The sequence below is a fragment of the Athene cunicularia genome, assembly GCF_003259725.1.
Source record: "Athene cunicularia isolate RWA chromosome 5 unlocalized genomic scaffold, athCun1 chr5_part3, whole genome shotgun sequence".
NCBI classification, from domain to species: domain Eukaryota; kingdom Metazoa; phylum Chordata; class Aves; order Strigiformes; family Strigidae; genus Athene; species Athene cunicularia.
In genome coordinates, this window is record NW_020799103.1 from 9,150,773 (window position 1) to 9,175,064 (window position 24,292).

Consider the following 24,292-nt stretch of genomic DNA (forward strand, 5'->3'; position numbering starts at 1 on the left):
AGCTATTCAGGATCAGAGCTGTTGTTCTAAGTTACCTTTGAATTCATCTGCTGAAAATGCAGATCCTTCTGGTGCATCTCCTGAAGACAGCGCTGCAGTTCATTCTGAAGCTGATTCTTCTCAGCTAAGACTTGTTTGATTTCCTCTGATGTATCTGCACTTCCAGCGAGAGAGGCAGTTTCTAAAACCTTTAAAAGTATTAGCATATTCAGGATAAATGGTACAGGAGCTCTCAAAATATACAACTCTTAACACTAAATATACATATGGACTAACATACTAATTTCCTTTTCACAAGATCATTTCCTTGTCACAATACTACATTTGCAAGAGACTTTATATTAAAAAAAATCTACTCGGTGTTTTCAACCTAAATACTTAAATTAAAAAAAAAAATTACCATGAAAATGCAACCCAACATAATTTTTAATTTGCAAATAGTGTGAAGCACAAGAAAAAAGAAAAAGACACACAAAACGCCAGATGAACCTTTCAAAAATTATTTTCAAACTAATAATACATGGTATTCCTGACTTGTATAACAGCTATTTTGTAAATATGAATTAAAAGCTGAAAGCACAATTTAGAAAAAAATGGCACCCAACTTTATCACTGATTCACAGCTTTGGCCTCCTTTAGCTCTGGCAGGTCAACAGTTTTATGCTAATCACCATTAATAGAGGGAAGTGTGCCAACTCTAATGCTTTATGGTATCTATTTTCCTATACAATTATGAAATAAAGACTTCTACCACATAAAATATTTCATAACCCAACAAACATTACTATTCAATAGCTTTTATTTGTGATTTAAATCAGGGAAAATGAACAGCATGAGAGACACAAACTTGACCAATTAAAATGTTGGGTTTAATGAAATTAAAAGGAATACAGTTTACTTCCTTTGGCAGAGAAAAGGCAAAAATAACACTTTCCTTGAACATTTAATAATAGTCTACAGAAGTAGACAGCAACTGCCAGACTGGGTCTCAGCTGCTGCCTTGCTATATCTAGTATTTTGTTCCTGGCAAAAGCCAACTCCAGCGGCTGCAGGGGAAGGGCAAGAACACCTCCATTAGGCACATCTCTCCCTTCTTCCCCAATGAGGTCCCACTCTAACCTGCAGTAGTTAGAGATTGGTTTAGGCTCTGAAGAATGAACTTTATAAGATCATTGGCACAAGAAGCCAGAACTATATTCCCAGTCTCAGACATGTTTCATCTCAGTACTACACGAGAAGAATTTCTCCCTGAGTGGCCTGAAAGTTCCCTATCCTCTGCTTGATTTCAAAGAATTAACTGAGAAAGCTGGAAATTGCAGTAGCTCTTTTTCCCCCCTTTTCCAATGTGTCTCTCCTTGTCAGCACCCAGTGTGCTGCTGAACCATGTTTGAAACTTTTTTTTTTTAACTTCTTCATATTACATTCTGCAACAAGCAAATAAGTTATAATGTAACAGAGCAAATTTTTACTCCTTTTTGACTAAGAATCAGTAACCATTATTGATTCTTGACCTTCACTTTTCACTTCATAACCATTTCATTTCTTTATGAAGACGTTTTCCGAGTTTTTATCCATTAAAATACTCATCAGTGAGTGTTCTCTGTTATTTTATCGACATAAGAGAAACTCATTATTTTTCTTTGTTTAAAAGAAGTTGATCAATATATCAGACTCCATTAAAAAGTGGTTTTAATAACTGCAACTCATTTTCTTGGAACAGCTGTAACTTGCTGGTTTGATCCCAGGCAACACTGCCATACAGGCCTTCATCAGCTGTCCACATTTCACCATCATAAGCTGCACAGCTCTCTTTTGGGAAGCAGGCTGCAAATTTAATACAATAAACTGAGGGATGGAGATTCGTGCCTCCCGCCACATTTTGTTGGTTTACCTTGACTGGGTAATTGCTGCCAGCAGAGACCGATTTCTTCACAATCACGTCTTGTTGCAGCTTCTGTAGTTCTGCAATCTGTCGGTCTTTCTCAGCAACTGTGATCTGATATTGATTTTGCAGTGCCTGGGACTCTGAGAGGAGGAGGTTTTTTTCCATTCTGAACATAAGATATTAGACTAGATGTTAAATGATGATATACTACATACAAGTCAATGAAAAGGATAAAGCTGTACTTACTGTTATTTCTGAAATAAATAATAGTATTTTTTGAACAGTTATATGTAAATATGGAGCACCGTATGAACAATCTCAATCTATCAGTTTAAAGACATCTGCTAAAATATATAAAAAAAAAAAAAAATCAGAAAATAAAGCCTGGAAACTGATATCATCACATTTGCTTCAGAGACAAGAGAAATTCATTGGCTGTAAAAACACCAACACCTGTTTTTGACATAGCGCTTAGTTGGGAACTGTCAGTGTGAGGTCAGTGGTTGGACTAGATGATCTACAAGGTCTTTTCCAACCTTGATGATTCTGAGATTAACACAATAAATACTTCAGCTGCCTAATGAATAAGGTTGCGTAGCAAAGCAACTCCAGGTTGCAGTTGTGTAGGTTTACCCCACTGCATGTACTCAAGTTTGAAAAGGAATACCCTACGCTCAGAAGACTAAAATAAACAAACAAACCACATCTCCAGAAACTGTTATACACAAGCAATATCACAAAGGGCATAAGAGTACTTTAAACCCTTTTGAATTCAATTTTCTATGTTTTTAAAGTTTGGAGAAAAGAAATAGAAAAAAAACTAATCATGCTATTCACTGGTTAAATCTACAAGTTAGAATGATGTTTGACTATTTCATGCTAACTTGCTCACATTTGCAAAGACAAATGCAGGGCTGGCCTTTTGATCTACACCCCCCATCCCAAAATCTGCTAGTATAAAACAGGTATTATCTTACACAGACTTTAATTAAACAGCTAGAAGTCGCACTACAGACAATAAAATGCGGTAAGGCACTAGGATACTGCCTACCAGCCTCAGATTGAAACAAAATTATCTGCACTGAACTGACCACAGCATGCTTTCGCACCTCAATCATCTGCACAAGTTTAAAAGCTTGAACAATAACAGCAAAGATGATCAAATCTTGATCTGCCTCCACTGAGCCACTTAAAAAAGCCAACTGCCTTCTCTGAAGCAGGCCTTACAAGGCGTACACAGAATTAGGCCCAAGGTGTCATATTACTCATTTGCTACAGATGATGCAAGATGTGAACAATGCTGAAGTGGACCCAAATCTACTAAAATAATGCTCAACTGTAAAATGAATTTAATTTTGAGTATGTTTTTGGGCCAAATATGCAACACTTCAGACACCTTTTTTAAAAAAGAGATTTTGAGGAAAATACTCAGCCGTATCAATCATTACTTTAAGAATAAAATATGATACCGAGTATTGAAACAAGATTCTTAAACTGTAATTCCATAATCCAAGTAACCAACAGAACCAAAAACATTCATTTAAGACTGTTAGAAACTTTACATAAACCAAGAGACCATTACAGAAAGATACAAGGATAACCACGAACAAAGACAACCCTGTGAAAGTTGATTTCACACATTACAGAACTATTATCTTACTTCCTGCTAAACTATACATAATTTTGGTTTTCTGTCAGTCTTATGTCAGGCTCTGAAGCACCTGAACAATTCTGGACAAGAGCCCACACATACTTCTTAATGTTAACATTTATACCTTAATCCAGCAAGCTCATTCTGGTATGATGCAATCTCTCTCTCAGTTTCTGCTTGGAAGGTTTTTGTTTGATGCAACGCTCTCTCCAAATCATCAACTTTGGTCTTCAGTTTTGATATTTCAACAGCTGCAATGCTGGCTCCTTCTTTAGCCTATGTTTAATAAACATGATCAGTGAACTGGAATGAAAACTATACGGTTGAAGTTTTATTAGTGCTAGAAATCTAACTACAGAATAATGGTTTCTTCCCCATTTCATCCTGTTTAACAGAACAATTACCTAAACTCCCCAAATGGTAAGCATACCTTCTCTTGTCACACAATGTTTTCTTAGCACTCACAGAATTTACAAAGTTAAACTTCAGAATCCATGATGTTCTAAGCATTTTCTGCATAAAGAAAAAAATTACAAAGTAATGTCGCTAATTAAGACTTACCAATCTTTCCCTATTGTTCTGAGGTGTATCCAAATTACTTTTAAAAGAATTTATCTCACTGATGCTGTTGCAACCAATGGGAAATGAAGCTGTGCCCTGTTTTGTTTCGGAAGTTACCTTCTGATTGCCGAGTTCCTGCAGCAATTTGTCTCGGTCATCCTGAAGACTGGCCATAGCCTTGGAAAACGCTTCAATCTGGTGAACATAATTCCCACACTCAGATGAGAGCCTGCTCACCTCCATTTCTCGACTGACTAATGCCCTACAGAGATTTTCAATTTGATCAGCAATCTGATCAAGTGTAACCTTATCTGCAGCATCAAAAATAGCCCCATTCAGAAGAGAGTTTTCTTTGAGCATGCTGATAAGATGCAATTTAAAGCCATCCATTTCAGCTTCAAGTTTATCTCCTTTCTTTTTTTCAGTCTTGAGTTCAGATGTGTATTTGCTCTGGAGGACCTTTAAGTCCTCTATTATCCTATCCCTGTCATTTTGCAGAGCAGTCATTGCTTTCCCAAAGGCCTCATTTTGGGACCTCAGCTCACTGTTTTGAGACTGAACTTCTAATATCATCTTCTCTGCAAAAGCACCAGGTTCATCTCCATGTTCCAGTGTCAAAACGGTCTTACTGTATTCCTCAGCCTTAATATTTCTGTCTCCTGATTTCTGGAGTTCTTGAATCTTCTTCTGAAGATTTTCTCCATACTGTCCATTTGATACACATTCTTTTTTCTGAACACTGTCACTAGGTAGAAGTTTCTCTCCAGACTCAGAAACAAGTTTCTCTTTGTTTAAGGATGCAATTAAAGACTCTAAATCATTTATTTTACACACTAACTTTTCATTTTCATGTTCCAAAGATACAGCAGCATCATTCTGCAGTTCGTGGGCAAGTTGCATTTCTTTTATTTGTTTTTGAAGATCGTATTTCTCTTGTTCAAGGCTTTTAATACAATCCAATTTCTGCTTAAGTAAGTCTTTCAGCTGATGGTCTTTCAGAGATAAAACTTGGTTAAGGTCTTCCCTATACTTTATCAGCTGTGCACTTAGCATTGCATTTTCAGAATGAAGATCATCTATCTGATTGAGAAGGAGCCTCAATTCTTGTTTCAAAGCATTATTCTCACTTGCGTTGCCAGCTATGAGACTATCCCGCTGATTTAAGACATTTTGGTGAAGATGTTCCAGCTCTTTGTATTTAGAAAGAAGATCATCCCGATCATTCTGAAGAGAGGACATTGATTTTTTAAAGGCATCTATTTCACTGGCAATTGCAGCCTTATCTTGACCTGCTTTGTCTGCTTTCATCTGGAGATTTCTCAGTTCATTTTCCATCCTCTGACAGGACTCCTCAGACTGCTGTCTCTCTATCTGCAAAGATCTTAACTGCAGTTCATACTCTTTGATTTGTTTTCTATGTTGAGTCTGTACCTGAATCAGATAATCAGAAATTTCATCACCTTTTGAAGAAATGAGTAAAGAAATTTCTTTGTCTTTGTTATTAAGCATGACCTTCATTTGCTCAGAAATGGTAATCTGCTTTTGCAATTCAGCATTAATTTTTTCCTTCTCAGCTACAAGCTGTTGCAATTCTTGTTCCTGTCTTGTAAAATTACTTTCCAGAGCTTTTATCTCTCTTCCTGCACTTTTACTATTCTCTATGAGATGATTAAGGGAATTATTTTCTTTAAGGAGTGCTTGCAAGGCTGCTTCTTTGGACTGAAGAACACTCTCCAATTCTTGCTGCCTGTTAAAAAAAAATGTATTCTCTTCCTTTATTCTGCAGAGCTCTTCATAGCGTAGCGTATCAACAGACTTTTGCCTCAAATACAGTTCATCCTTTGTTTCCTCTACCACAGAGTATTTGATATTCAGTTCTTGAATCTGAGTAATTTTGTCTTTCAATTCATCTTGTAAAGACATTATTCTTTTATTACTATCTTCTATTTGTTTCTCTTTATTTTGGATGGCCTCTCTGAATTGCACTTCCCAGGTTTTCATTTCAGTGATAACCCTGTCCCGGTCATCCTGAAGAGAGGACACACACTTTGTAAAAGCAGCTAATCGTGCCAAAGCTGCATTCAAATCCGCTTGAAGCTTCTGGTTTTGAGAGTCCTTAACACTAACTTCCTCTCGCAAACCATGAATGTCACTAATTGCCCTATCTTTTTCTCTCTCAAGGGCACCGTGTCTTTCCTCTAGGTTCAAAAATTCTCTTTTGTGAACCAGTTTTAACTGCTGCAGATTAAATTCCAAATCTCTCTCATATTCTCTCTTTTGAATTTGTAGTTCCTCTTCTTTCTTTTTAAGTTCTTTTCTCCAATTTAGATTCTCATCTGTAAGCCTGGCCACTTCGTTCTTTGACTGATCCAGCAAGTTCATTTGTGAAGAAAGCTTTCCCTTGAGATGATGTATTTCTTCATTTGACTTCGCAAGCTTTTCTGATGTATTACTTAAGTCCTTTTCAAATTTTTCACTTTTTGACTGTGACAGTTTCACAGATCTTTCCAAATCCAGGATCAGCTCCTGGAACTTTATGGAATCCTTTTGCAACTGGTTGATCTCCTGCTGTTTCTCCTTTAAGAGTTCTTGCAATTCTTTTGTTTTGTTTTTACTTCCATTATTATCTCTCTGAGCACTTTTCACCTTCTCCTCAAATATTTTTACAAGATGTAACTGCTGTTGTTCTTTTTCTCTAATCACATTACATTTTTCTGCCTTTAATTCTTCCAGCTGCTGTAACAGCAAGTTATTTTGTACCTGTGCTGATTTCATTCTATCAGTAAGATGATCAACTTTTTTAACATGATTAAGCAATTCTGTCTCAAGAAATTCTCTCTCATTCTTTACTTTGTAAGAACTCTCTTGTACATTTTCTAATTCTTCCTGTAACAGACATTTATCATCCTCTAAAATCTTAACTTTTTCATTTAGACTAACAATTTCTTGTGTAAGACTTTTACATTCCACGTCGAGCTTTGTTAGACAATGAATTTTATGGTCCAAAGATTTTTCAGTTTCTTTTGCTTTTTCTGAAATTAATTTTCTTTCTTGTTCCAGGACAAGCACATCTTGTTCTTTTTCAGAAAGTTTATCCTTTAACACATTAATGTCCTTTAACAATGATTCATTCTCATATAATGCATTGTTGATTTTAGATTGCGTATCGTTTTGGTACACTTCCATTTGAGTCTGGAGTTCTCCCAAAGCTGCTTTAGTTACAGTGATGTCACTATGAAGGATATTATTTTCATTTTGAATTTTTTCTAAAGCCTGCTTTAAGTTTTCAGAAGTTTGTTTCAGCTGTTCATTTTCCTCCATTAGCTGATGATTCTGTTCAGTGAATTCATGAAGACGATTCTGGTGTTCTTGCATCCTTGCCTCTTGCTCACGTATCTGCCTTTCTGCTTTACTTTGTAACTCGTCAACTTCCATTTTCTTGGATTCGCCCAGTTGTTTCAGTTGATTCTTTATAACTTCATTTTCATCAGTGAGTTTTTGTAAATGCTTCTCAAGAGCTTCCTTCTCAGATTCTCCTTCTCTGAGTCTTTGAATAGCCTCTTGCTTCTCTTTTCTACTGAGATCAATAACTTGCCTCATATCTGCTATTTTATTACTGATATTCTCATATGCCTGAAGAAGTGATTCGTACTCCTGCTTTAATTCACTATGTTTAGCCTTCCATCCTGTTAATTCAACTGTCTGAGAATCTTTTAAGGTATTTAGTTGGAAAGAAAAGGCCTCTTTTTCCTGAACTATAGTCTCCATGGTGGATTTAAGACTTTCACATGCTGCTGTGAGGTTTTCATTTTCAGTCAACAGTCTAGCATTTTCAGAAACAAGGCTCTCCTCTTCAGACAGCGGAGAAACAGTACTTGAACTTGGCTTTTCTCTACCAAGCTCCAGTAAGTGTTCAAGCATCTCTGACTTGTTTACCAGTTCTTCTCTTTCCAACATCAGCTTATCAATCTGATCTTTTAGGCATTTATTCTCTCTCAGAACTTCTTTACGTGATATTAAAGCTGCCTGTAATTTTCTCTGAAGGCGCTCTTTGGACTTCTCTTCTGCTGTAGTTCTTTGCTCTTGTGGTTTAGAATCATTTATGTTTGCAGTTTTCACCAGCGGCTCTTCAATCATTTGCATTTGTTTCTGGATTTGACATTCTGTTGCTTCTCTCAGTTTAGTTTTCTCAGAGTAATCAGTCTCTGACAGTTGAAAACAGGTGCCTTTACCTTGCAAATTTCCCTGAAGGGAATTACTTTCCAAACAAAACTTTCCCAATTCTTTTTCAGTATCATTTTCTTCCCTAAACTCTTTGTATGATCCCACAGGTTTACTCATCTCAGCCTTCTCACGTAGCATACATAGCTCTGTCAGAAGTTTTTTGTTTTCTTCACTGAAATGTTTTACCTCCTTTTTCATATTGATTAGTTCCAAATTGGACTTTTCTGAACAACTGAGAAGTTTCTCTTGTTCTCTCTTCAGGTCTTCAAATGCTGTTTTATAATAGTGGGCTTCTTCTTGGCCCTCTTTTATAGCTTTGTTTAATAATTCTTTTTCCAGATCAAGTTTATCTTTGAAATCTGTCAGTGAACAATGCAATGCTTCTATTTCCTCATCCTTTTCTGCAACCTCCTTCTTAGCTTCAGTTCTCATTCTCTGCAGTTTCTCCTGGCTTGTCTTGTAATCCTCTTCACTCTTTTTAATAAGGGCTTCTTTCTCATTGTTCACACGTTCAAGTGCTGTCTTAATGTCTACAGCTTCAGCCTCATATACTCTCAGCTTTTTCTGTAGCTGCTTGATGTCCTCCAACAAGCTGCCCTCACATTGCTCCTGCTGTCTCAAAGAGTCTAAGTTGACTGTTTTTTCCCTTTCATCACCAAATTCAACTAGTATTTTTCTCAACTCTTTTTTTAATGTTTCTGTTTCCTCCTGAAGTTTTGCGTAATTACTTTTTAGTTCTTTTAACTCAGTGTCTCTACTTGCCACTGAAGTGATCATGTTTTCTGACTCCTTTAAGGATGCAACTTGAACTTTGCTTCTTGGTTTGTCTGATTCCAAATACCTTAGGTCAGCTTCCTCTTCTCCCAGCACTGCCTTATGCAAAGCCAGCTCTTTCCCTAGAGAGTACTTTTCTAACTGAATAAAGTCAAGTTCCTTACATTTTGTTTGAAGAACTTCCCAGAGTGCTTTATGTTCTTGCTTGAGATTCTCCAGGTAGGTTTTTTGTTCATCAAAATCTGCTGCAAGTCTAATGTGTTCTTCCCTTTCTTTTTGAAATTTTTTTGTATCTTCTTTCCTGACCAAAAGCTCCCTCTCTAAGGCTTCTTTTTCTCTTTTTAATTGATTCATTGCATTAATGTCATTGTTGGGGTCCAGACACTTCTTCCTGTCCCCAGCACTTAAATCAAGCTCTTCTGAACTGGAATTTTTCAACAATTCTTCTTTCTTCTTAACTTCAGACTTCACCTTTTCAAGTGTTAAGAGCATCTGAGAACGTTCCTCTTCATAGGCACTTGCTTTTTCATCAAGCATAGACTGCATACGAGCAAGCATACAGTCCTTTTCCTCTAAAGATTTTAGGTTCTGCTCACATATATTTTGTTTTTCAGCAATTACATCATTCAGTCCTGCAATACGGTCCTGAAGTTCTTCTAAGTGAGAGGCTTTTACAGACAAAATTTCAGTCAAATCGCTTATTTTGGCATCTTTTTCTAAAAGTTGTTGCTTCAAAGTTCCAAGATGAGAATTAAAATCTTTATTTTGTACTTCAACTACTTTCAGTTTGTCTGTTAACTCATTAACTTTCTTCAAAAAGTCCTCTGCTTTTTTTTGCTCTTTTTCTATTTCTTCCTGTCCACTCTTTTCTAGTTTTCCAACTTTTTGCATTAGATCTCTTCTTATTATCAGCGCTGCTTGAAGTTTCTTTTTCAGATTCTCTTTTTCCTTACCCATTTTCTCAAGATTAAACTGCATCTCCTCTTTTTCATTCATTAAATCTTTAAATACAGCTTCTCTACTGCTTAATGTAGCTTGACTGTGTTCCAGTTCTTTCTTACAATCCTCAAGTTCCTGCAATACTCGGTTTAGTTCTCCTACAGAACTACTATGAACAGCTTCGAGATCTTGCAGTTTGGTATTTAATGTATTTCTCTCTTCAGAAAAATGCAGCATTTCATTTGACAATGATTCTATGATCTGGGTAACAGAACAGTCCTTTTCCTTCAGTTGCTGGCTTAGACCTGAAATTAAATCCTTCTGCTGATTTACCTGGGAAGTTAAGTTTCCAATGAGTTGGTCTTTTTCTCCCATTTCTTCAAGGAGACTTGCCACTTTTTTACCTTCGACATGCAGTTTTTCATTACTTGTTCTGACTACTTCTTCTGATTTATTTATCTTATCTTGAAGAAATTCAACCTGCTTATTTATTTCTGCAAAAGACTCTTCCCTTTCTTGCAAAAGGGACTGTTGTTTACATAATGTTTCCTTGACTGCAACCATTTCTTCTGACAGACATTCAATTTCAGATTTGTATTTGCCCTTCATCTTCTCAATATCACTATGCAGCAACTCCTTCTGCTCCTCAAGTGACTGCATACTCTTTAATTCATCTTTCATGATGTCTATTTCTTTCTGTTTTTCTAAAAGCACCAGTTGCAAACGTTCCGATTCTGTTTCTTTGCTCAAAATAGTAGTTATCAGAGTGGAGAATTTTTCCAGCTGAATTTTACTATCATTTAGCTGCACTTCACAAACTGAAGTCTCAGCCTTCTTTTCCTTACATAAAAGCCTACTAGTAAGCAACAGAGATAAGCTTTGACTTAATTCCTCTTTTATAAGATCCAACTCTTGCTGCAAAGACTGGATTTTGCAATCTTTTGATTTTATTTCACTTTCTAAACTGCTCAATTGCTCAGTAAGATTATTATTTTGTACAGCTGCCCTATCAAGTTCTGTCACCCGTTTGTTTTCTGACTCAAGTAGACTTTGTTCTAGAGTTTCAATTTTAAGTTCTAATTTAGAAAGTTCTTCACCCTTCACACTAACCTGCATCTGTAACTTCTCTTTTTCAGTCTTCATCTGCAGTTTGACAGCATCTATTTGCATTCTTGAATAATTCTCACTGGTTTCTAGTTTTTCATTGATTTCTTGGAGCTCTTCCACTCTCTTTTGCAAATTATTTTGAGATGCATTAAGTTGTGCGTTTTCAGCCATGAGTTGATCAGCGCCTTCTTGTAGCAGACTTTTTTCTTTCTCTAAAGACTCTACCTGACACTGCAGACTACCGACTAAAAGCTCATTGGCATGGCAGTCTTGAGACGATTTGGAATTCACATTGTTCAACTCTAACTTCAAACATGCTATGTGATCTGTCTGTTCAGTGCACTTCACACGCAGGGATTCTACAGCCACTTCTTTTTGCTTTAGTTCTTCTTCCCACGTACTTATTTGGTCTAGTGTTTTTTGGTGTTCATTTTTAAGAGAGTCAAGTTCAACAGTCAAAGAATCGATTTTCTTCTGATTAATATGAAGCTTCTCGTTCTTTTCCTGAAATTCCTCAGTAAGGTTTTTCATGGCTGTATCACTTTTCTCTAATTTTTCTCTGAGAACCTCAATCTCACCAGAAAGAATGTTAATGTTGCTATCTGCCAACTGTATACTGGTATCTTTCTCCTTTAAAGAATTAAGCAGTCCAGCGATAACTACTTCTTTTTTCTCAAGAGCTGCATTCAACTCAGTTCTTAGTTTGTATTGTGCTTCAATTTTCTCCTGAAGAGATAAAAAGGCATTTTCTTTCTCATGGACTAGTTCATTAGATTTTTGTAGTTCTTGTGTTAGTTCATGTACATGACTCTGGAGTTGAGATACTAAATTTGTCTTCTCTTCATCTTTCCTTGCTTTCTCCTTCAGAGTTTTAAGGAGACTTTTATTTTCCATAAGAGATGATTCCTTTTCTGATAAGGACTGGTCCATCTCAATTATTACATCCTTCTGATGTTGTATTTCTTTCTGTAAATTCACTTTCACTTCCTCCAGCTCTACCACCTGTTTCTTTATGACCTCACATTCATTCTCTTTCTCTTGAAGTTGCATCTTTAAATTCTCACTGAATAATGAAATACTGTTGATGGTTAATTCTTTTTCTGAAACAAGTGTTTTTAATTGTTCTGCTTCAGAGACTAAATGTTCTAACTGTTTCTCCTGCAAAACAGAAGATTCCTGTAACTCAGAAAGCTGTGCTTTTAAACTGATGTATTCATCTAACTTTTGTTTTAAAGATTCATCTTTCTGTATAATTGAATCATTCAACTGAGATGATTTTTCCGTCACATTTCTAAGTTGAATCTGGAGGTCAGAAATAACCTCCATATTCTCAGACAGTTGAACCCTAAGTACATCAGACTCTTCAGATTTATCTTTTAATAATTTTAATTCTTGGGCTTGTCTCTTAAAATCATTATCTTTTTCCTGCATTGCATGTCTAAGCTGGCTGGTTTCAAATCCTAGGGCTTGTATTTGGTTTTGCAGATCTGAAATGATTTGCATATATTGCCCTTCTCCTGCCATTTTACTATCTTTCATTTGCTGAATCAAAGCCTCCTTTTCAGAAAGGAGAGTTTCTTTTTCTTCAAAGACAATTTTTAAGTTTTCTTTTTCAATCAACAGGCCATCAATTTGGTCCTTCAGAGCTAAAATATTATGACTTTGTTGGGACAAGTGTGAAGTCAAAGCAGCTACTTCATCTGACTTTTTCATTACCGTGACATTAACTGTTTCAATGTCCAGTTTTAATTTTTCATTTTCTAAAGCTGCTGTATGTGCTTGTTGCCTTGCAGAAGTAATTTCAGACTGTTGCTGTACCAACTGTGACTGAAGAGCTTCACATTCATGTGACTTCTTGTTCAGTAAGCTTGAAAAGTCCTCCTTTTCACGCCTAAGCACATCCACTTCTTTGCTTAATAGCTGCAGCTGATTATTTAACACTGTACTTTCTTCCATTTTTTCAGAAACTTGCCTATGAAACTTCTCAAGTTCTGAACCCTGACTTTTCACAGTCATGTCTCTTTCCTCTACCAACTGAGATAACTTTGCTTTTTCATCTTTAAGACTTTTCATTTCATCCCGCAACTCTACAATGCAAAGCTTACTCTCTTCCATTTCCTTACATAATGAATCATTTTGATGGACTTTCTCTTCTAGAGACCTGTTCACAGTTTCAAAATCCAAAGTTACACTTTGAATTTGTTCCTGCAGTAGTAAATTTTTTTCCTTACTATGGCTGAGCTCTTGGATTAGGCTACTGTATTCAGATAACTTATTATTTAACATCTCTTCTTTCTGTATTTCTTTGTCTCTGGTATCCTTCAGCTGAATGAGAAGTGATTGCACTTGTTCATGCAACTGTTGTGTCTGTTCCTTGCTTTCAAACAACTGCTCAGCTAGAACGTTACATTGCTTTGTTTTCTCCTGCAGCTGTTCTGCAACTGAATTTTCTTTTTGCTTGGCAAGTATTGAAAGTTGTTCAATCTCTTTTGCCAGAGTGTTTTTATCACAATTTAGTACCGAAAGAGTTTTTTCATACTCAGCAGTGCTAACAGATAACTTATTTTCTATTTCTTCCACAGCCTGGATTTTCTTTAACAATTCACACTCTTTTACATCCAGGAGTTTGGACAAACTCTCATTTTCACTGATTAGCTGTTCCTTCTCTTTTTCCACCATATCTATATTTTTTTTCAGATATTCATTTGTTTTTATTTGCTCTGCCAATTTTTCTTCTTTCCCTTCAAGATCTGCCTGCAACTGCTTATTAGCTGAAGCTTTCTCCTGTATCTCTATTTCCATTTTGTTCATTTGCTTATGTATTTCATTTAATTGGTTATTAAGTTCTTTGCAACAGGTCTCTTTGGCTTTCAGATCTCCAGTTAATTTAAGTTTAGTCTCTTCATTTTGCTGCTCCAAAACCCCAAGCTTCTGCTCTAATGAAATAATGAACTCTTGTTTCTCTTGTAATTCTTTTTCAATCATTTCCTGATGTTCAGTATGTTCTGTAAGCTTCCTAGATAACTCAGCCAACTCTTCATCTTTTCTAGCATTTTCCAAAACCAGTTTGTTGTATGAATCTTTAATTGATTTTAACTCATTTTCAAGTGTCTGTGCTTTACTCTCCTTCTCTTTAAGCAAACTGTTCCATTCTTCCTTCAGAGTATTGCTTTCCTCAAGCTGAGATTTCAAATATTCAGTTTCTTTTCTTTGTTTATCCTCAGTCTCCTGTAGCTTTTCAGAGGACTTACTAATTTGTTCTTTCAGCAAAGTAATTTGTGACTCGCACTCTGCAAGTTTGTTATGGTATGCAACATTGTTGACCTTGATTTCAGAACGGAGATCCTTAATTGTAATGCTGTTCTCACTGCTTTGTCTTATTAATTCCTCATTTTCTTTGGTTTTAGCTTCATTCTCGACTCTAATTCTTTCTAGCTCTAGTTTCATTGCATTACTCTGCTCAGAAAGGACAGATATCTTCACGCTTGCATCTCTTACATCAGTTGTCTGTACTTCTTTCAGTAAATGAGTTTCCCTTTCAGCCTTTGATAAAGCTTCTTCCATCCCTCTTATTTCTTCCTCTTTGCATTGCACTTGATGCTTCAGGATGATAACCTGTTCAGAATATTCTGTCATATTCAAAGACAGGACAGACATGTCCCTGTCTTTCTCTGCCAGTGTTTCTTTAAGATTATCAATTTCTCTTTCACATTTCTGGAGATCTTGAATAAGTTGAGATCTTTCCTCTAAATGGCTTGTATTCAACTTGTCGAGCTCTTCATTTGTCTGGTCCAGATCCAGCTGCATCGACTCTACCATGCCATCTTGTTTCAAAGTCTAAACATCAAGAAAATAACGTTACAAAAATACTTCAAGCATATGTTAGAGGAAGAATGGAAGTCACACTCCATGTATAGAGTATTAAAGTAATCAATCTGAACCTAACTGCATAGTCACAAGATAACCAGGCTATTCTTTAGATTGTTTTAGCATACAGAAAGTTTAGTGTAAAAAACTAAATTTTAAGCAGCTAATGCTGTTATTGAGCTGACATTTAAATGGGCTATTTCAAAAGAACATAAAATTTCTTCTCTTACTTTATTTTTACACGTTACCTTTTCCTTCAATGTAGCAACTTTTTCTGAGAGATCGCTGATGACTGTTTTCTGCTCAGTGTTCTCCACTTCATACACACTGCATTTCTTTAAGGCTTCATTCAGCTTAGGATTAAAAATAAAAGTCAATGTGATAGAAATATATAGAATTATATGAAAATTATGATGTTAGTTGTGATACTGAGTTTATACAACAATGGAGTTTATACTTCGAAAATAATAAATGAGGATAACTTATCACTCCGATAAAACATAAATACTTTCGTGCAAAGCTCTATGTTGTGGTCTAAGAAATCCTTACACCCAACTTAAAGCAAAACAATTACAGAGGTGAACAAAACTGTAAAGAAACAGAGCAAAAACCTTCAGACAGATAAAAGAGCAATATTGCTGCTGGGACACAAATAGAAAGTTATGGCTAATATTCGTCAGTTCTAATAAATACTATTCAACGATAACTTTAACTTACTTTTTGCTCAGTATGCACAAACTTTTCACCAAGTTCTTTGTTCAGAAGATCCTTTTCTTGAAGCAGTTTCCTCAAAGTTTCCATTTGCTCCAGTTTTTCTGTCGTGCTCAACAGTTTTTGTTCTTTTTCTCCAAGTGAATTTTCAAGGAAGCTATTTCTGTCACTTAATCTAAGAAGAAAATATATGTTTAGACATTTTGAAAACTTGCTTTAAGCTTTCTAGACTTACTAAGCCCAAACGATTGTGCTAAAAGAGTAATTATTTTTACACTTTCCATTCAAACTTCCAAGTACAGAAATAACATTACTGCAAAGAGACGCAGGAATTAAATAACTCATTTTCAAGTGTTTTAAGAGATTATACTTCTCATTAGAAGTTTAAGCTTAAAGCAAAGAACACTAATTCTGTATGGAGTTGTAAAGAAACTTTACCCTTTCAGCTGCTCATTTAAGCCAGAAAGCACAATTTGATGGTTTTCCACATCTCGCATTTGCTGGTTGCGTAACTGAGTGAGTTGAGTTTGCAAACGTTCATTTTCATTCTGCAATAAAACAATAACTAAGAGCATTATCACATACAAACACCCACAATAGCCTGAGATCACCAGAGTCATTAAAATCTGACTCGTCAGATTTACATCCTACATGGTAATAAGAAACTGTTATCTAGCACTTCAGCAGATATCAGTGCAAAATACAACACTAATATCACAAGTTCAGATGTGATATTAGTTCAGATAAATGCAACCCACCTTTCAGAAATACCTCCTTCAGCAATGCTATGGTAGCATCAACTCAAGGATGATTGCTGTATACCCAAAACACCACACACACACATACACACATACTGTGTTAAGGCAGCTTACTTATCTTAACAGGGGAAGCTACTGCTTTGAAAAAAATACTCTCCTCATTGCTTTGAAGACAGTACCAAACTTGTAAGTTTTTGGTTTTTTTTTTTCTTATTTTTTCAGGTTGAAGGAATGCAAAAACCTGCATACAGGGGATTGTGGGAAAAAAAGAAAAAGGAAGCAAGCTTCATTCACACAGCTTTTGGGTTTGTTTTAAACACAGTACAAATCTCCTACTCTAACCAGATCCACAGCATCAATTCAAATATAAAACCACAAAAAAAAAATCCGACAACTGCAACCAAAAACCAAAAGCAGAACACATATCCAGAATCAACAACAAATAAGACAAACATGGCAAACTTGTCACCTCTAAGGAAAATAAGCTAGCATTTTGGAGGACGCAGAACACACCTGTACCGCCCTCAATAGCTGCCCTTCTTCATCTACACCAAACGTTACCTGTATTGAAAGGCTTTGTTACAAGATTCTCAAGTAATAATATAGAAGTTGTCTTGCATCTTAAAATCATTATTTTTTCTTATATATGTGCAACTCAACATTTAGAGAACTGCCAAAAAGCCTGAAGGAGTTTGAATAAGAGTTCAGTTGTGCCATTTACTGAAAACAAGGTTTACAAATTATCATAGTAACTTGTCAATCAGAAAATACTAAAAAAACCTTTTCTGAAAAATATTTACTTCACTGTTCCTTTTGGTGCCTTCATTGAATAATTTTACAATGTAAATATATATCAAACTAATATCTGAGCTTTAGATTGTACATTACTTCTATATATTTACACAGATTATTTTCTGTAAATGTATATGTGTGTGTATAGATATAGATATAGATATATAGATATATAAAAATACACACACACACACACACATTTATATAAAAGAAACTTGAGGGATGTAAGAAGAGGAAGACTTATGCCAGCAGTAAAAATAAAATTTTAGAAAAAAATCTAATTCTGGACCTTCTGACAAAGGCCCCCTACAAAGAATAATGAAAATCATGTTGCCTTTTACTATCTTTCTCAAACAAATAACAAAGCTTACTTTCAAACAAGCTTCTCCATGTAATGAATTTTACTTTTGCTGAACAGGAATGGCAGACTTCAACTTCAGAGCATAATATAGTATGTGTACACTCTCTGCCAACATAATTATGAGGTATAACATAGGCTTTACACATTTTTGCAAGCTGTAAATTGACATTTTTGTCTCACTGTAGGCTATGATTGTAAGAACAGAGAATAAAATGATTCTCCTGTATCATCAGGTTTTACACAACTACAAAACTCACCTGAAGAGCCTCCATTCTGCCTTGAAGTTGCAATCTATCTTCCAAATCCTGACAACGCTCTTCTAGAAAAAGAATTTGTTCCTGCAGTTGATTTCTTTCCAATTCCAACTCTTCAACCACACTCCGTAAACCTACTTATGTCAAAGAAGAAAAATTATTTCAAGAAAGGTCCACTAAAATTCCTAAAGTCTAGAAATGGTTTCAGCATTTCATTCAGGATTCTCACCAGTGTTGGGCACAATCAGATCTCAACCATTTCCAGTGGAAATGCCTGAGGCCCTGCATTAGGTGGCAAAAGTACCCTTAACTGTTGAAAAACCAAAGCTGCATAGCTCAAGAACTCAGAAAACCTGGCAGAAATATTCTAAACAATAGCGTGGCTCATGTTACTGTAATCACACGTTGCAGGATCAAATGTTAAGCAATTAACAACTAACAAATTAAACTGGTCTGTATCAAAATTTGCAAGTGATTTCCATTTTAACAATTAGATATATCTGCAGCCTTTACCACTGATATAAAAACATTTGCATGAAAAAAATCAGAATCTGACTTTTAAATTAAAAGCATAGAGCAATAGAATGCAATTCTGTTTTGCAACATAACTGTTACATAGATTGGAAACACATTCACAGGAACAAGACTTGTAACTTAAAAAACACATGATCTTGCCACACAAGATATTTCACGGGCACGAAGGCTCAACCAATTCCATTGTTTAGTCATATTTATGTTCTACTTCTGAACCAAAACTAGGCAGTTCATCCAGCACGCACATGCTTTAAAATGAAAAGGAAGAAAACGCAAGCCAAAAAAATTCAACAAAGATTAGAATACACCACAAATGGGTTGTTAGTTGAATTTGAAAACAAAAATAGACACAAAATACAAATGCTGTGCATGCTTTAATAAACTGTCTAGTCGCTATCACACCTGCATTAGGTGAAGTGTACTCTGGCCACCAACCTCCCATATTTTCTCCTTCAGCTGAATCGGTGCTATCCAAAGTGGCATTCAATTCTTGAAAGCATTGTTTTCTATCAAAGTTGTATTCTTCCTATACAGAAGACATGAGAATTACATTTAATATAAAGAAGAAAGGAAGCAAGGGCAAAATACATATTGTTACTAGAAGTGTAGTTTCAATTAAAAGTCCTAAAACTCAGCAAGTGATTCAAGTGTCTAAATTTAAGTATATGGGTATGTGATCTCTGTGGACACCAGAGTAACCTGTCCAGCTTCCAGCTATTATTTCCAGAAAAGTTAAGTCTCCCACAGGTTTTCTATGGTATCTGCCAGGCCTCTGAAGACACTCTCAGGTGTCTGAAAGGCCAATGGAAAACTGTGTTTGGATACCTTAATTGGTTCACTGATTTCTAGTTCACTCTGAGATTCAGAGAACCCTATTAACTAGAAATCAGTGAACCAATTAAGGTATCCAAGTATCAGAGTTAACTAAACACAATATTATTCTTCCAATGTTATGTTAATGTGACAATGAAATACTAACTCTTCTTAAAAAAGATTATGATTTTTAGTGCAAGTTATAGCACCACCTACCAAGAAGTACACCTCAGTGAACTGACACTACTCACTAATTACTCAGTAAAGCTCCAAATAGATTTGTAAAGACTGTATCTAAACCAAAAAATGGCCTTAACATACTGAGCATGACCACAGCTTCAAGCATGTGAATTACTCCAGAGGGAAGGCCGTTACTTTTCTATCTAAAATTAAGTAGACTAATTTCTCAAGGAAAAGAGAGGTATAATGCTGGAATTTCTCATATTCTGGATACATAATCATTAAATTTACCAAAGTGTTCAGTTACATAACTAACCTAAGTTCTTAAGCCCTTCGTGTTTTTAAGTGTAAAGCAACATATAAATAAAAGCGCTTTCCATATATTTATTAACGTAGAGGTTAATAAACTCTTATCTCTTTTAACCCACCTGAAGCTTCCTGCTGGTCTGATTGCTTTTTCTTCTTGCCTGCTGCAGCCTGCCCATTCCTTGAACTGTGGTCAGTTCCTCCTCCAGCTCCTGTTGCCCTGAGACTATGGCTGGATCAGAGCAGCCAGGAAAGAACCAGTCATCCTCAATCAGTTTTGTGCCACAGGAAAGCAATTACATTTATATCAGACACTACTACATGAAGAGAGAGCAGGGACCGGCTGAGGTCCCTATGAATGACTTAGAGGAACAAGATCAAAAGCAGCAATCCATTGCATTCACCTCGTCATTTCCCTCCAACATTACTATGTAGCACATAAGAATAAAGTCTGCATATCTCACTAAGAAGAAGCAAACTTAAGTTTAACTTCTTCATCAGCTCTAAATGAAGACTTTATACAGGAGACTGGAGAGAGTAAGCTTATGCTGATACTACAAGAACACCAACCAATTAAAATGTCAAATTCCATCTCATTCCAAGTTACCAGGTTAAAATATACATAATTTTTATGAAAAAGGCATCAGCTGAAACAGCTGTGGTTTTTATAATCTGAACAATCACATTCATTTTTATGGAAATGACATGTGTCCCTTTCAACTTTAATTTTAGTATAAACTACAAAGCCAGATAATTCGAGAAAGTCACAAGCACGTGTTACACTGCAAACTGGCATCAAACCATCTTATCATAAATTAACAATACCATTGTTTTTAAGACAAATACAGAATCACTTGTAAATAAACACACTGAATAAATTCCATATATGAAAGCTTAGGTATGCATCCTGTTCATTGTTAGAAATGATTTTTTCATTTAAGGTACATTCCCATCTGTTTTGTGATATGACAAAACATGTTTGGGGTAACAGATTAGGAAGTAGATGTTTCATGCAAAGCAGACAAAACAGAACAGCCAGTGAAAAGAAATGAATGTAAAGGTGGCTCCATATTTTAACTGAAAGTTAGATTAATTAGATAATTACAAATTTAGCTTTCAGTTTAACCACATTAATCTACAGTTGTCCTCACAGCATGCAAAATTCAGATAACTTATGTCAATGCATCTGTGAGGTAAACAACAAAAACTATTAGGAGATTCAGCCCTACAGGGAATACTCAGCTTTCATCTGACTTGTCCAAGGATTACTTATACCACAAATTTCATTAAGACACAAATCTGTAACACCCACTAGGTTTAAGTTCTTGCTGTAATATTTCAAAATTACATACTTAACATGTTTTCAGAAAAGATTAGAGGAAAGAAGTTAAAGGAAAAAAAATTAATGACCCTTTTAAAGTAGGACTGCTAAATTGGATTTTACTTCTGATTTTCATTACACATTGGCTTCTGGCACTGTCACTTTATCAGCATTCATTTTACACACCTTTGTTTATTTTCAAGTATAGAAACTACAATTTTTTTTTTAGCCTTATGCATACTTCTTTAACGCCATAAAAATAAGTGCCAGATTGGGACCGCATGCCTTAAACCTCTGTTTACAAGAGCTGTCACTGTAGCCAGTGAAGTGATTCAAGGCAAGCATTATTCCACTAAGAACTCAACCCATGCTTTGGGGGGGAAAATTCAATTTCTGGGAAGCTGAAATTGAGGTAATCTGGTTTTAAGTATAATTAGAATGAACAACATACCGTACTTTAGGATTTCAAAATATTTAGGCTTGTAGGTATTTGATAATGAAAAAAGAATGAAATTACCACTGTCGTATGAAAAATGAAACTATATAAATTGGAGCTTTAGAATGATTTAGAAACTTTTAGACAAGTGTTAAAACACTTTGAGTTAAATTCAGCATTGCTTTATCAACAATCAGTAAGTAAACACATTTTCTAATGTTTTACAGCAGTTTAGGGAGCTCTCCATTTGCCATTATATCCAACACAAAAACTGAAAAACTTCCCAGGACACCTTTCTTCAGATACACACTGCATTTAAATTAACTAGGGATATGTCTACATTTCCTTGTGTCACTATTCACACTAAGTATCACAATCTTTAGTGGTTTGCAGAGGAAACAAGCCCCAGTCTATAAATATAATCAATACTGTCATCCTCTCCACTTTTGCAGCTCCCCACACATTCAATCCAAAAGAGACAAATCACCATACAGGGCAAATTGTCACAGACTATGATAGAATGAATAGTGGGTTTATATATTGCTTAAAATATTACTACCTAATATTAATGCATGCAAAGTTCTGCAACTTACGCGATGGAACGTAATCTTGGTTTTAATGCTACTGAATTTCAAGTACTACTAAGATTATTTAAATGAATTTGATTCTTACTTAGTCACAACCACTTGCAGCAAGCCAAGAAATTGTTCTCTAGTTAAGGTTACAACATAAATATGGAGTCAGCTGTTACTACAAAGAAAAATGAAGAAAGATGATTCGGTTAATATAAGTGAAGAAACAGGTACTGCAAGGCAGATTTAAAAAAAAAAAAATCAAGTTAAAACCAGCATTTGTTACATGTATTGCTAAACCACATACCATCAATGGCAAATCTTATAAGGTACTGTTGGCAATTTCCCCCAAAAGGAGCAACAACAGAAGAAATCAGCAACAGTACATTACAAGTTGCCATTGCTGCAGGAACCTGCATGCACAAAACTGATGGGAAACTATGTTCTCACTGGCTGACCAAATCGCAGTGTAGGGTAGGAGTGGAGGGGGAAGGGACGCCGAGTGCTCATCAGGTGTAACGGCAGGAAAAAAGAAACAGAAAGGTCATGCTTATCCCAAGGGGAAAAAATGCAAAATTAAACACAGACTGACGCAGATGAAATTTTACAACTGTTATTAATATTGCATGTGGATCTGTAGTTACCACAGATGAGATAACAGGAAGTTTTAACGAAGGGAATATTATTCTCCTTCAATTCCAAAACACTACATTCCTAAATCGCTCAAAAAGAAGAGACATGATCCTTAAAACATTTCTATGCCTACATACTTAACTTCCAAACTGATCATGTAAATGAAAAATAAATTCAATCGCAGATTAAAAAGAGAAGGCTCAAATTAACTAACTGGATCAATTATGATGGTAGATTGTGCACATTAAAATTTGCCACTAATTCCTGTACAGTTAACTAACAGGACAAAAATTATAAATTTAGTACTAGATGGCATGGAAAAAAGCAGTAAAAACTATCTGAAATTTAACCAGACTTTTATAAGTTTTAATAGAAGCTGCTTCACTTTCTCATCATTTATTAGTGATTTAGAATAAACTATAAAACCTGAGATTTCTTGAAATATTACTTTCTGTAGGTAATTTAATATTTTTAATTAGTTCCAAACCATTGCCAGTTAATGTTATTCAGTTGACCTATACAAGCAATGCTTACTAACAGACTACTAAATATTGTAAGAAAGGTTTCTCGTTAATTCTATTTAAACTCCATCTCAGGTTCATTTTATTAAAGCACCACCTTCACTCATCAAATTCAGACCAACACTATAGCTTCCCACCCTTTCACCAGTTGTTCTGGGCAGGCAGCTTTAATATTTCAGTGGTGAACTTTTTATCACTGATCATTCATATGCAGACAAGAAGAGGTCAAAGTGAGCTCAAGCAGTCTTACAGAGCAGCAACTCAGATGGCAAAAAACCCAAGCACATCTATGCATAAAATTATGAAAAAAAAAAAAAAAAAAAAAGTAGAAATTGCAAATTTAAGCAATTTCACTAACTATACAAAACTTTTGACTGCAGAAATCAGTCATGGTGGTGTGCTATCAATTCATTCTGAAGTACAGCAGACAGGTAGGTATGTATCTTATGTATATATACATACAAATATGTATCTTATGTATAAATATGATAATTTTATCGTAAATAAAACAATTCACCTTCTCTCTCCTCCTCAATCTGAGCCATTCGCAAAGCCATAGCAGATTTCTCTTCTCTGACTTGGTCGCGGGACTCCTCTGACTCTGGTACATTCTCTTGCCATTCCAAAAGCTGACTCTGCAGTTCATCCACACTGCCTGATTCACTGGCCTAACAAGGAAAATTGTGCACAAAAATATCTTTACAAATCCCACTGCATTGTGCATGAAAACATATTTACAAATCCCACTGCAAAAATAAATAACATTTTAAGCTGGCAAACCATTCACAGAGAAAATAAACCATTATAATTCACCACTTTGCATAAATAAAAAGCTATCAAAGTGATTATAATTGCCATCGTGGATTATGTAAAAAGCAAGCCTCACCACTTCGTAAAGTATCAAAAATGTACTTGTAATCTGAAAATTTTTTAAACATTTTTGCTGCACTTTTTCATCTTCGCAACATTTCAAAGTAAAACAATATTCAACTATCACTATGTGAGATAACAAATCTCTATTAACCTTTTTTCCATGAACAGAATAAATGTTCCTGCCTTCCTATTAAAAACTATTTTAAGATTTTACAAAAA

The 24,292-nt window shown here is 35.4% G+C and overlaps 1 protein-coding gene across 7 annotated transcripts in view; it reads right to left on the reverse strand.

Moving 5' to 3' along the window:
* The window catches only part of LOC113481278 (golgin subfamily B member 1-like), a 40,274-nt gene that overhangs the window by 5,198 nt on the left and 10,784 nt on the right, over positions 1-24,292 (reverse strand). For 3 of the 7 annotated variants that reach the window (XM_026850776.1, XM_026850781.1, XM_026850782.1), the window contains 11 exons: positions 23,717-23,868; positions 19,840-19,993; positions 18,821-18,944; positions 17,888-18,018; positions 16,158-16,267; positions 15,726-15,894; positions 15,257-15,361; positions 4,098-14,978; positions 3,661-3,812; positions 1,892-2,051; positions 36-188 (listed from right to left, as the gene is read on the reverse strand). In XM_026850776.1, coding sequence (XP_026706577.1) covers positions 36-188; positions 1,892-2,051; positions 3,661-3,812; positions 4,098-14,978; positions 15,257-15,361; positions 15,726-15,894; positions 16,158-16,267; positions 17,888-18,018; positions 18,821-18,944; positions 19,840-19,993; positions 23,717-23,868 — 12,291 coding nt within the window. Of the gene's footprint in view, positions 1-35; positions 189-1,891; positions 2,052-3,660; positions 3,813-4,097; positions 14,979-15,256; positions 15,362-15,725; positions 15,895-16,157; positions 16,268-17,887; positions 18,022-18,820; positions 18,945-19,839; positions 19,994-23,716; positions 23,869-24,292 lie in introns of all 7 variants that reach the window. The other 4 variants (XM_026850779.1, XM_026850778.1, XM_026850777.1 and 1 more) reach the window with 4 other exon arrangements.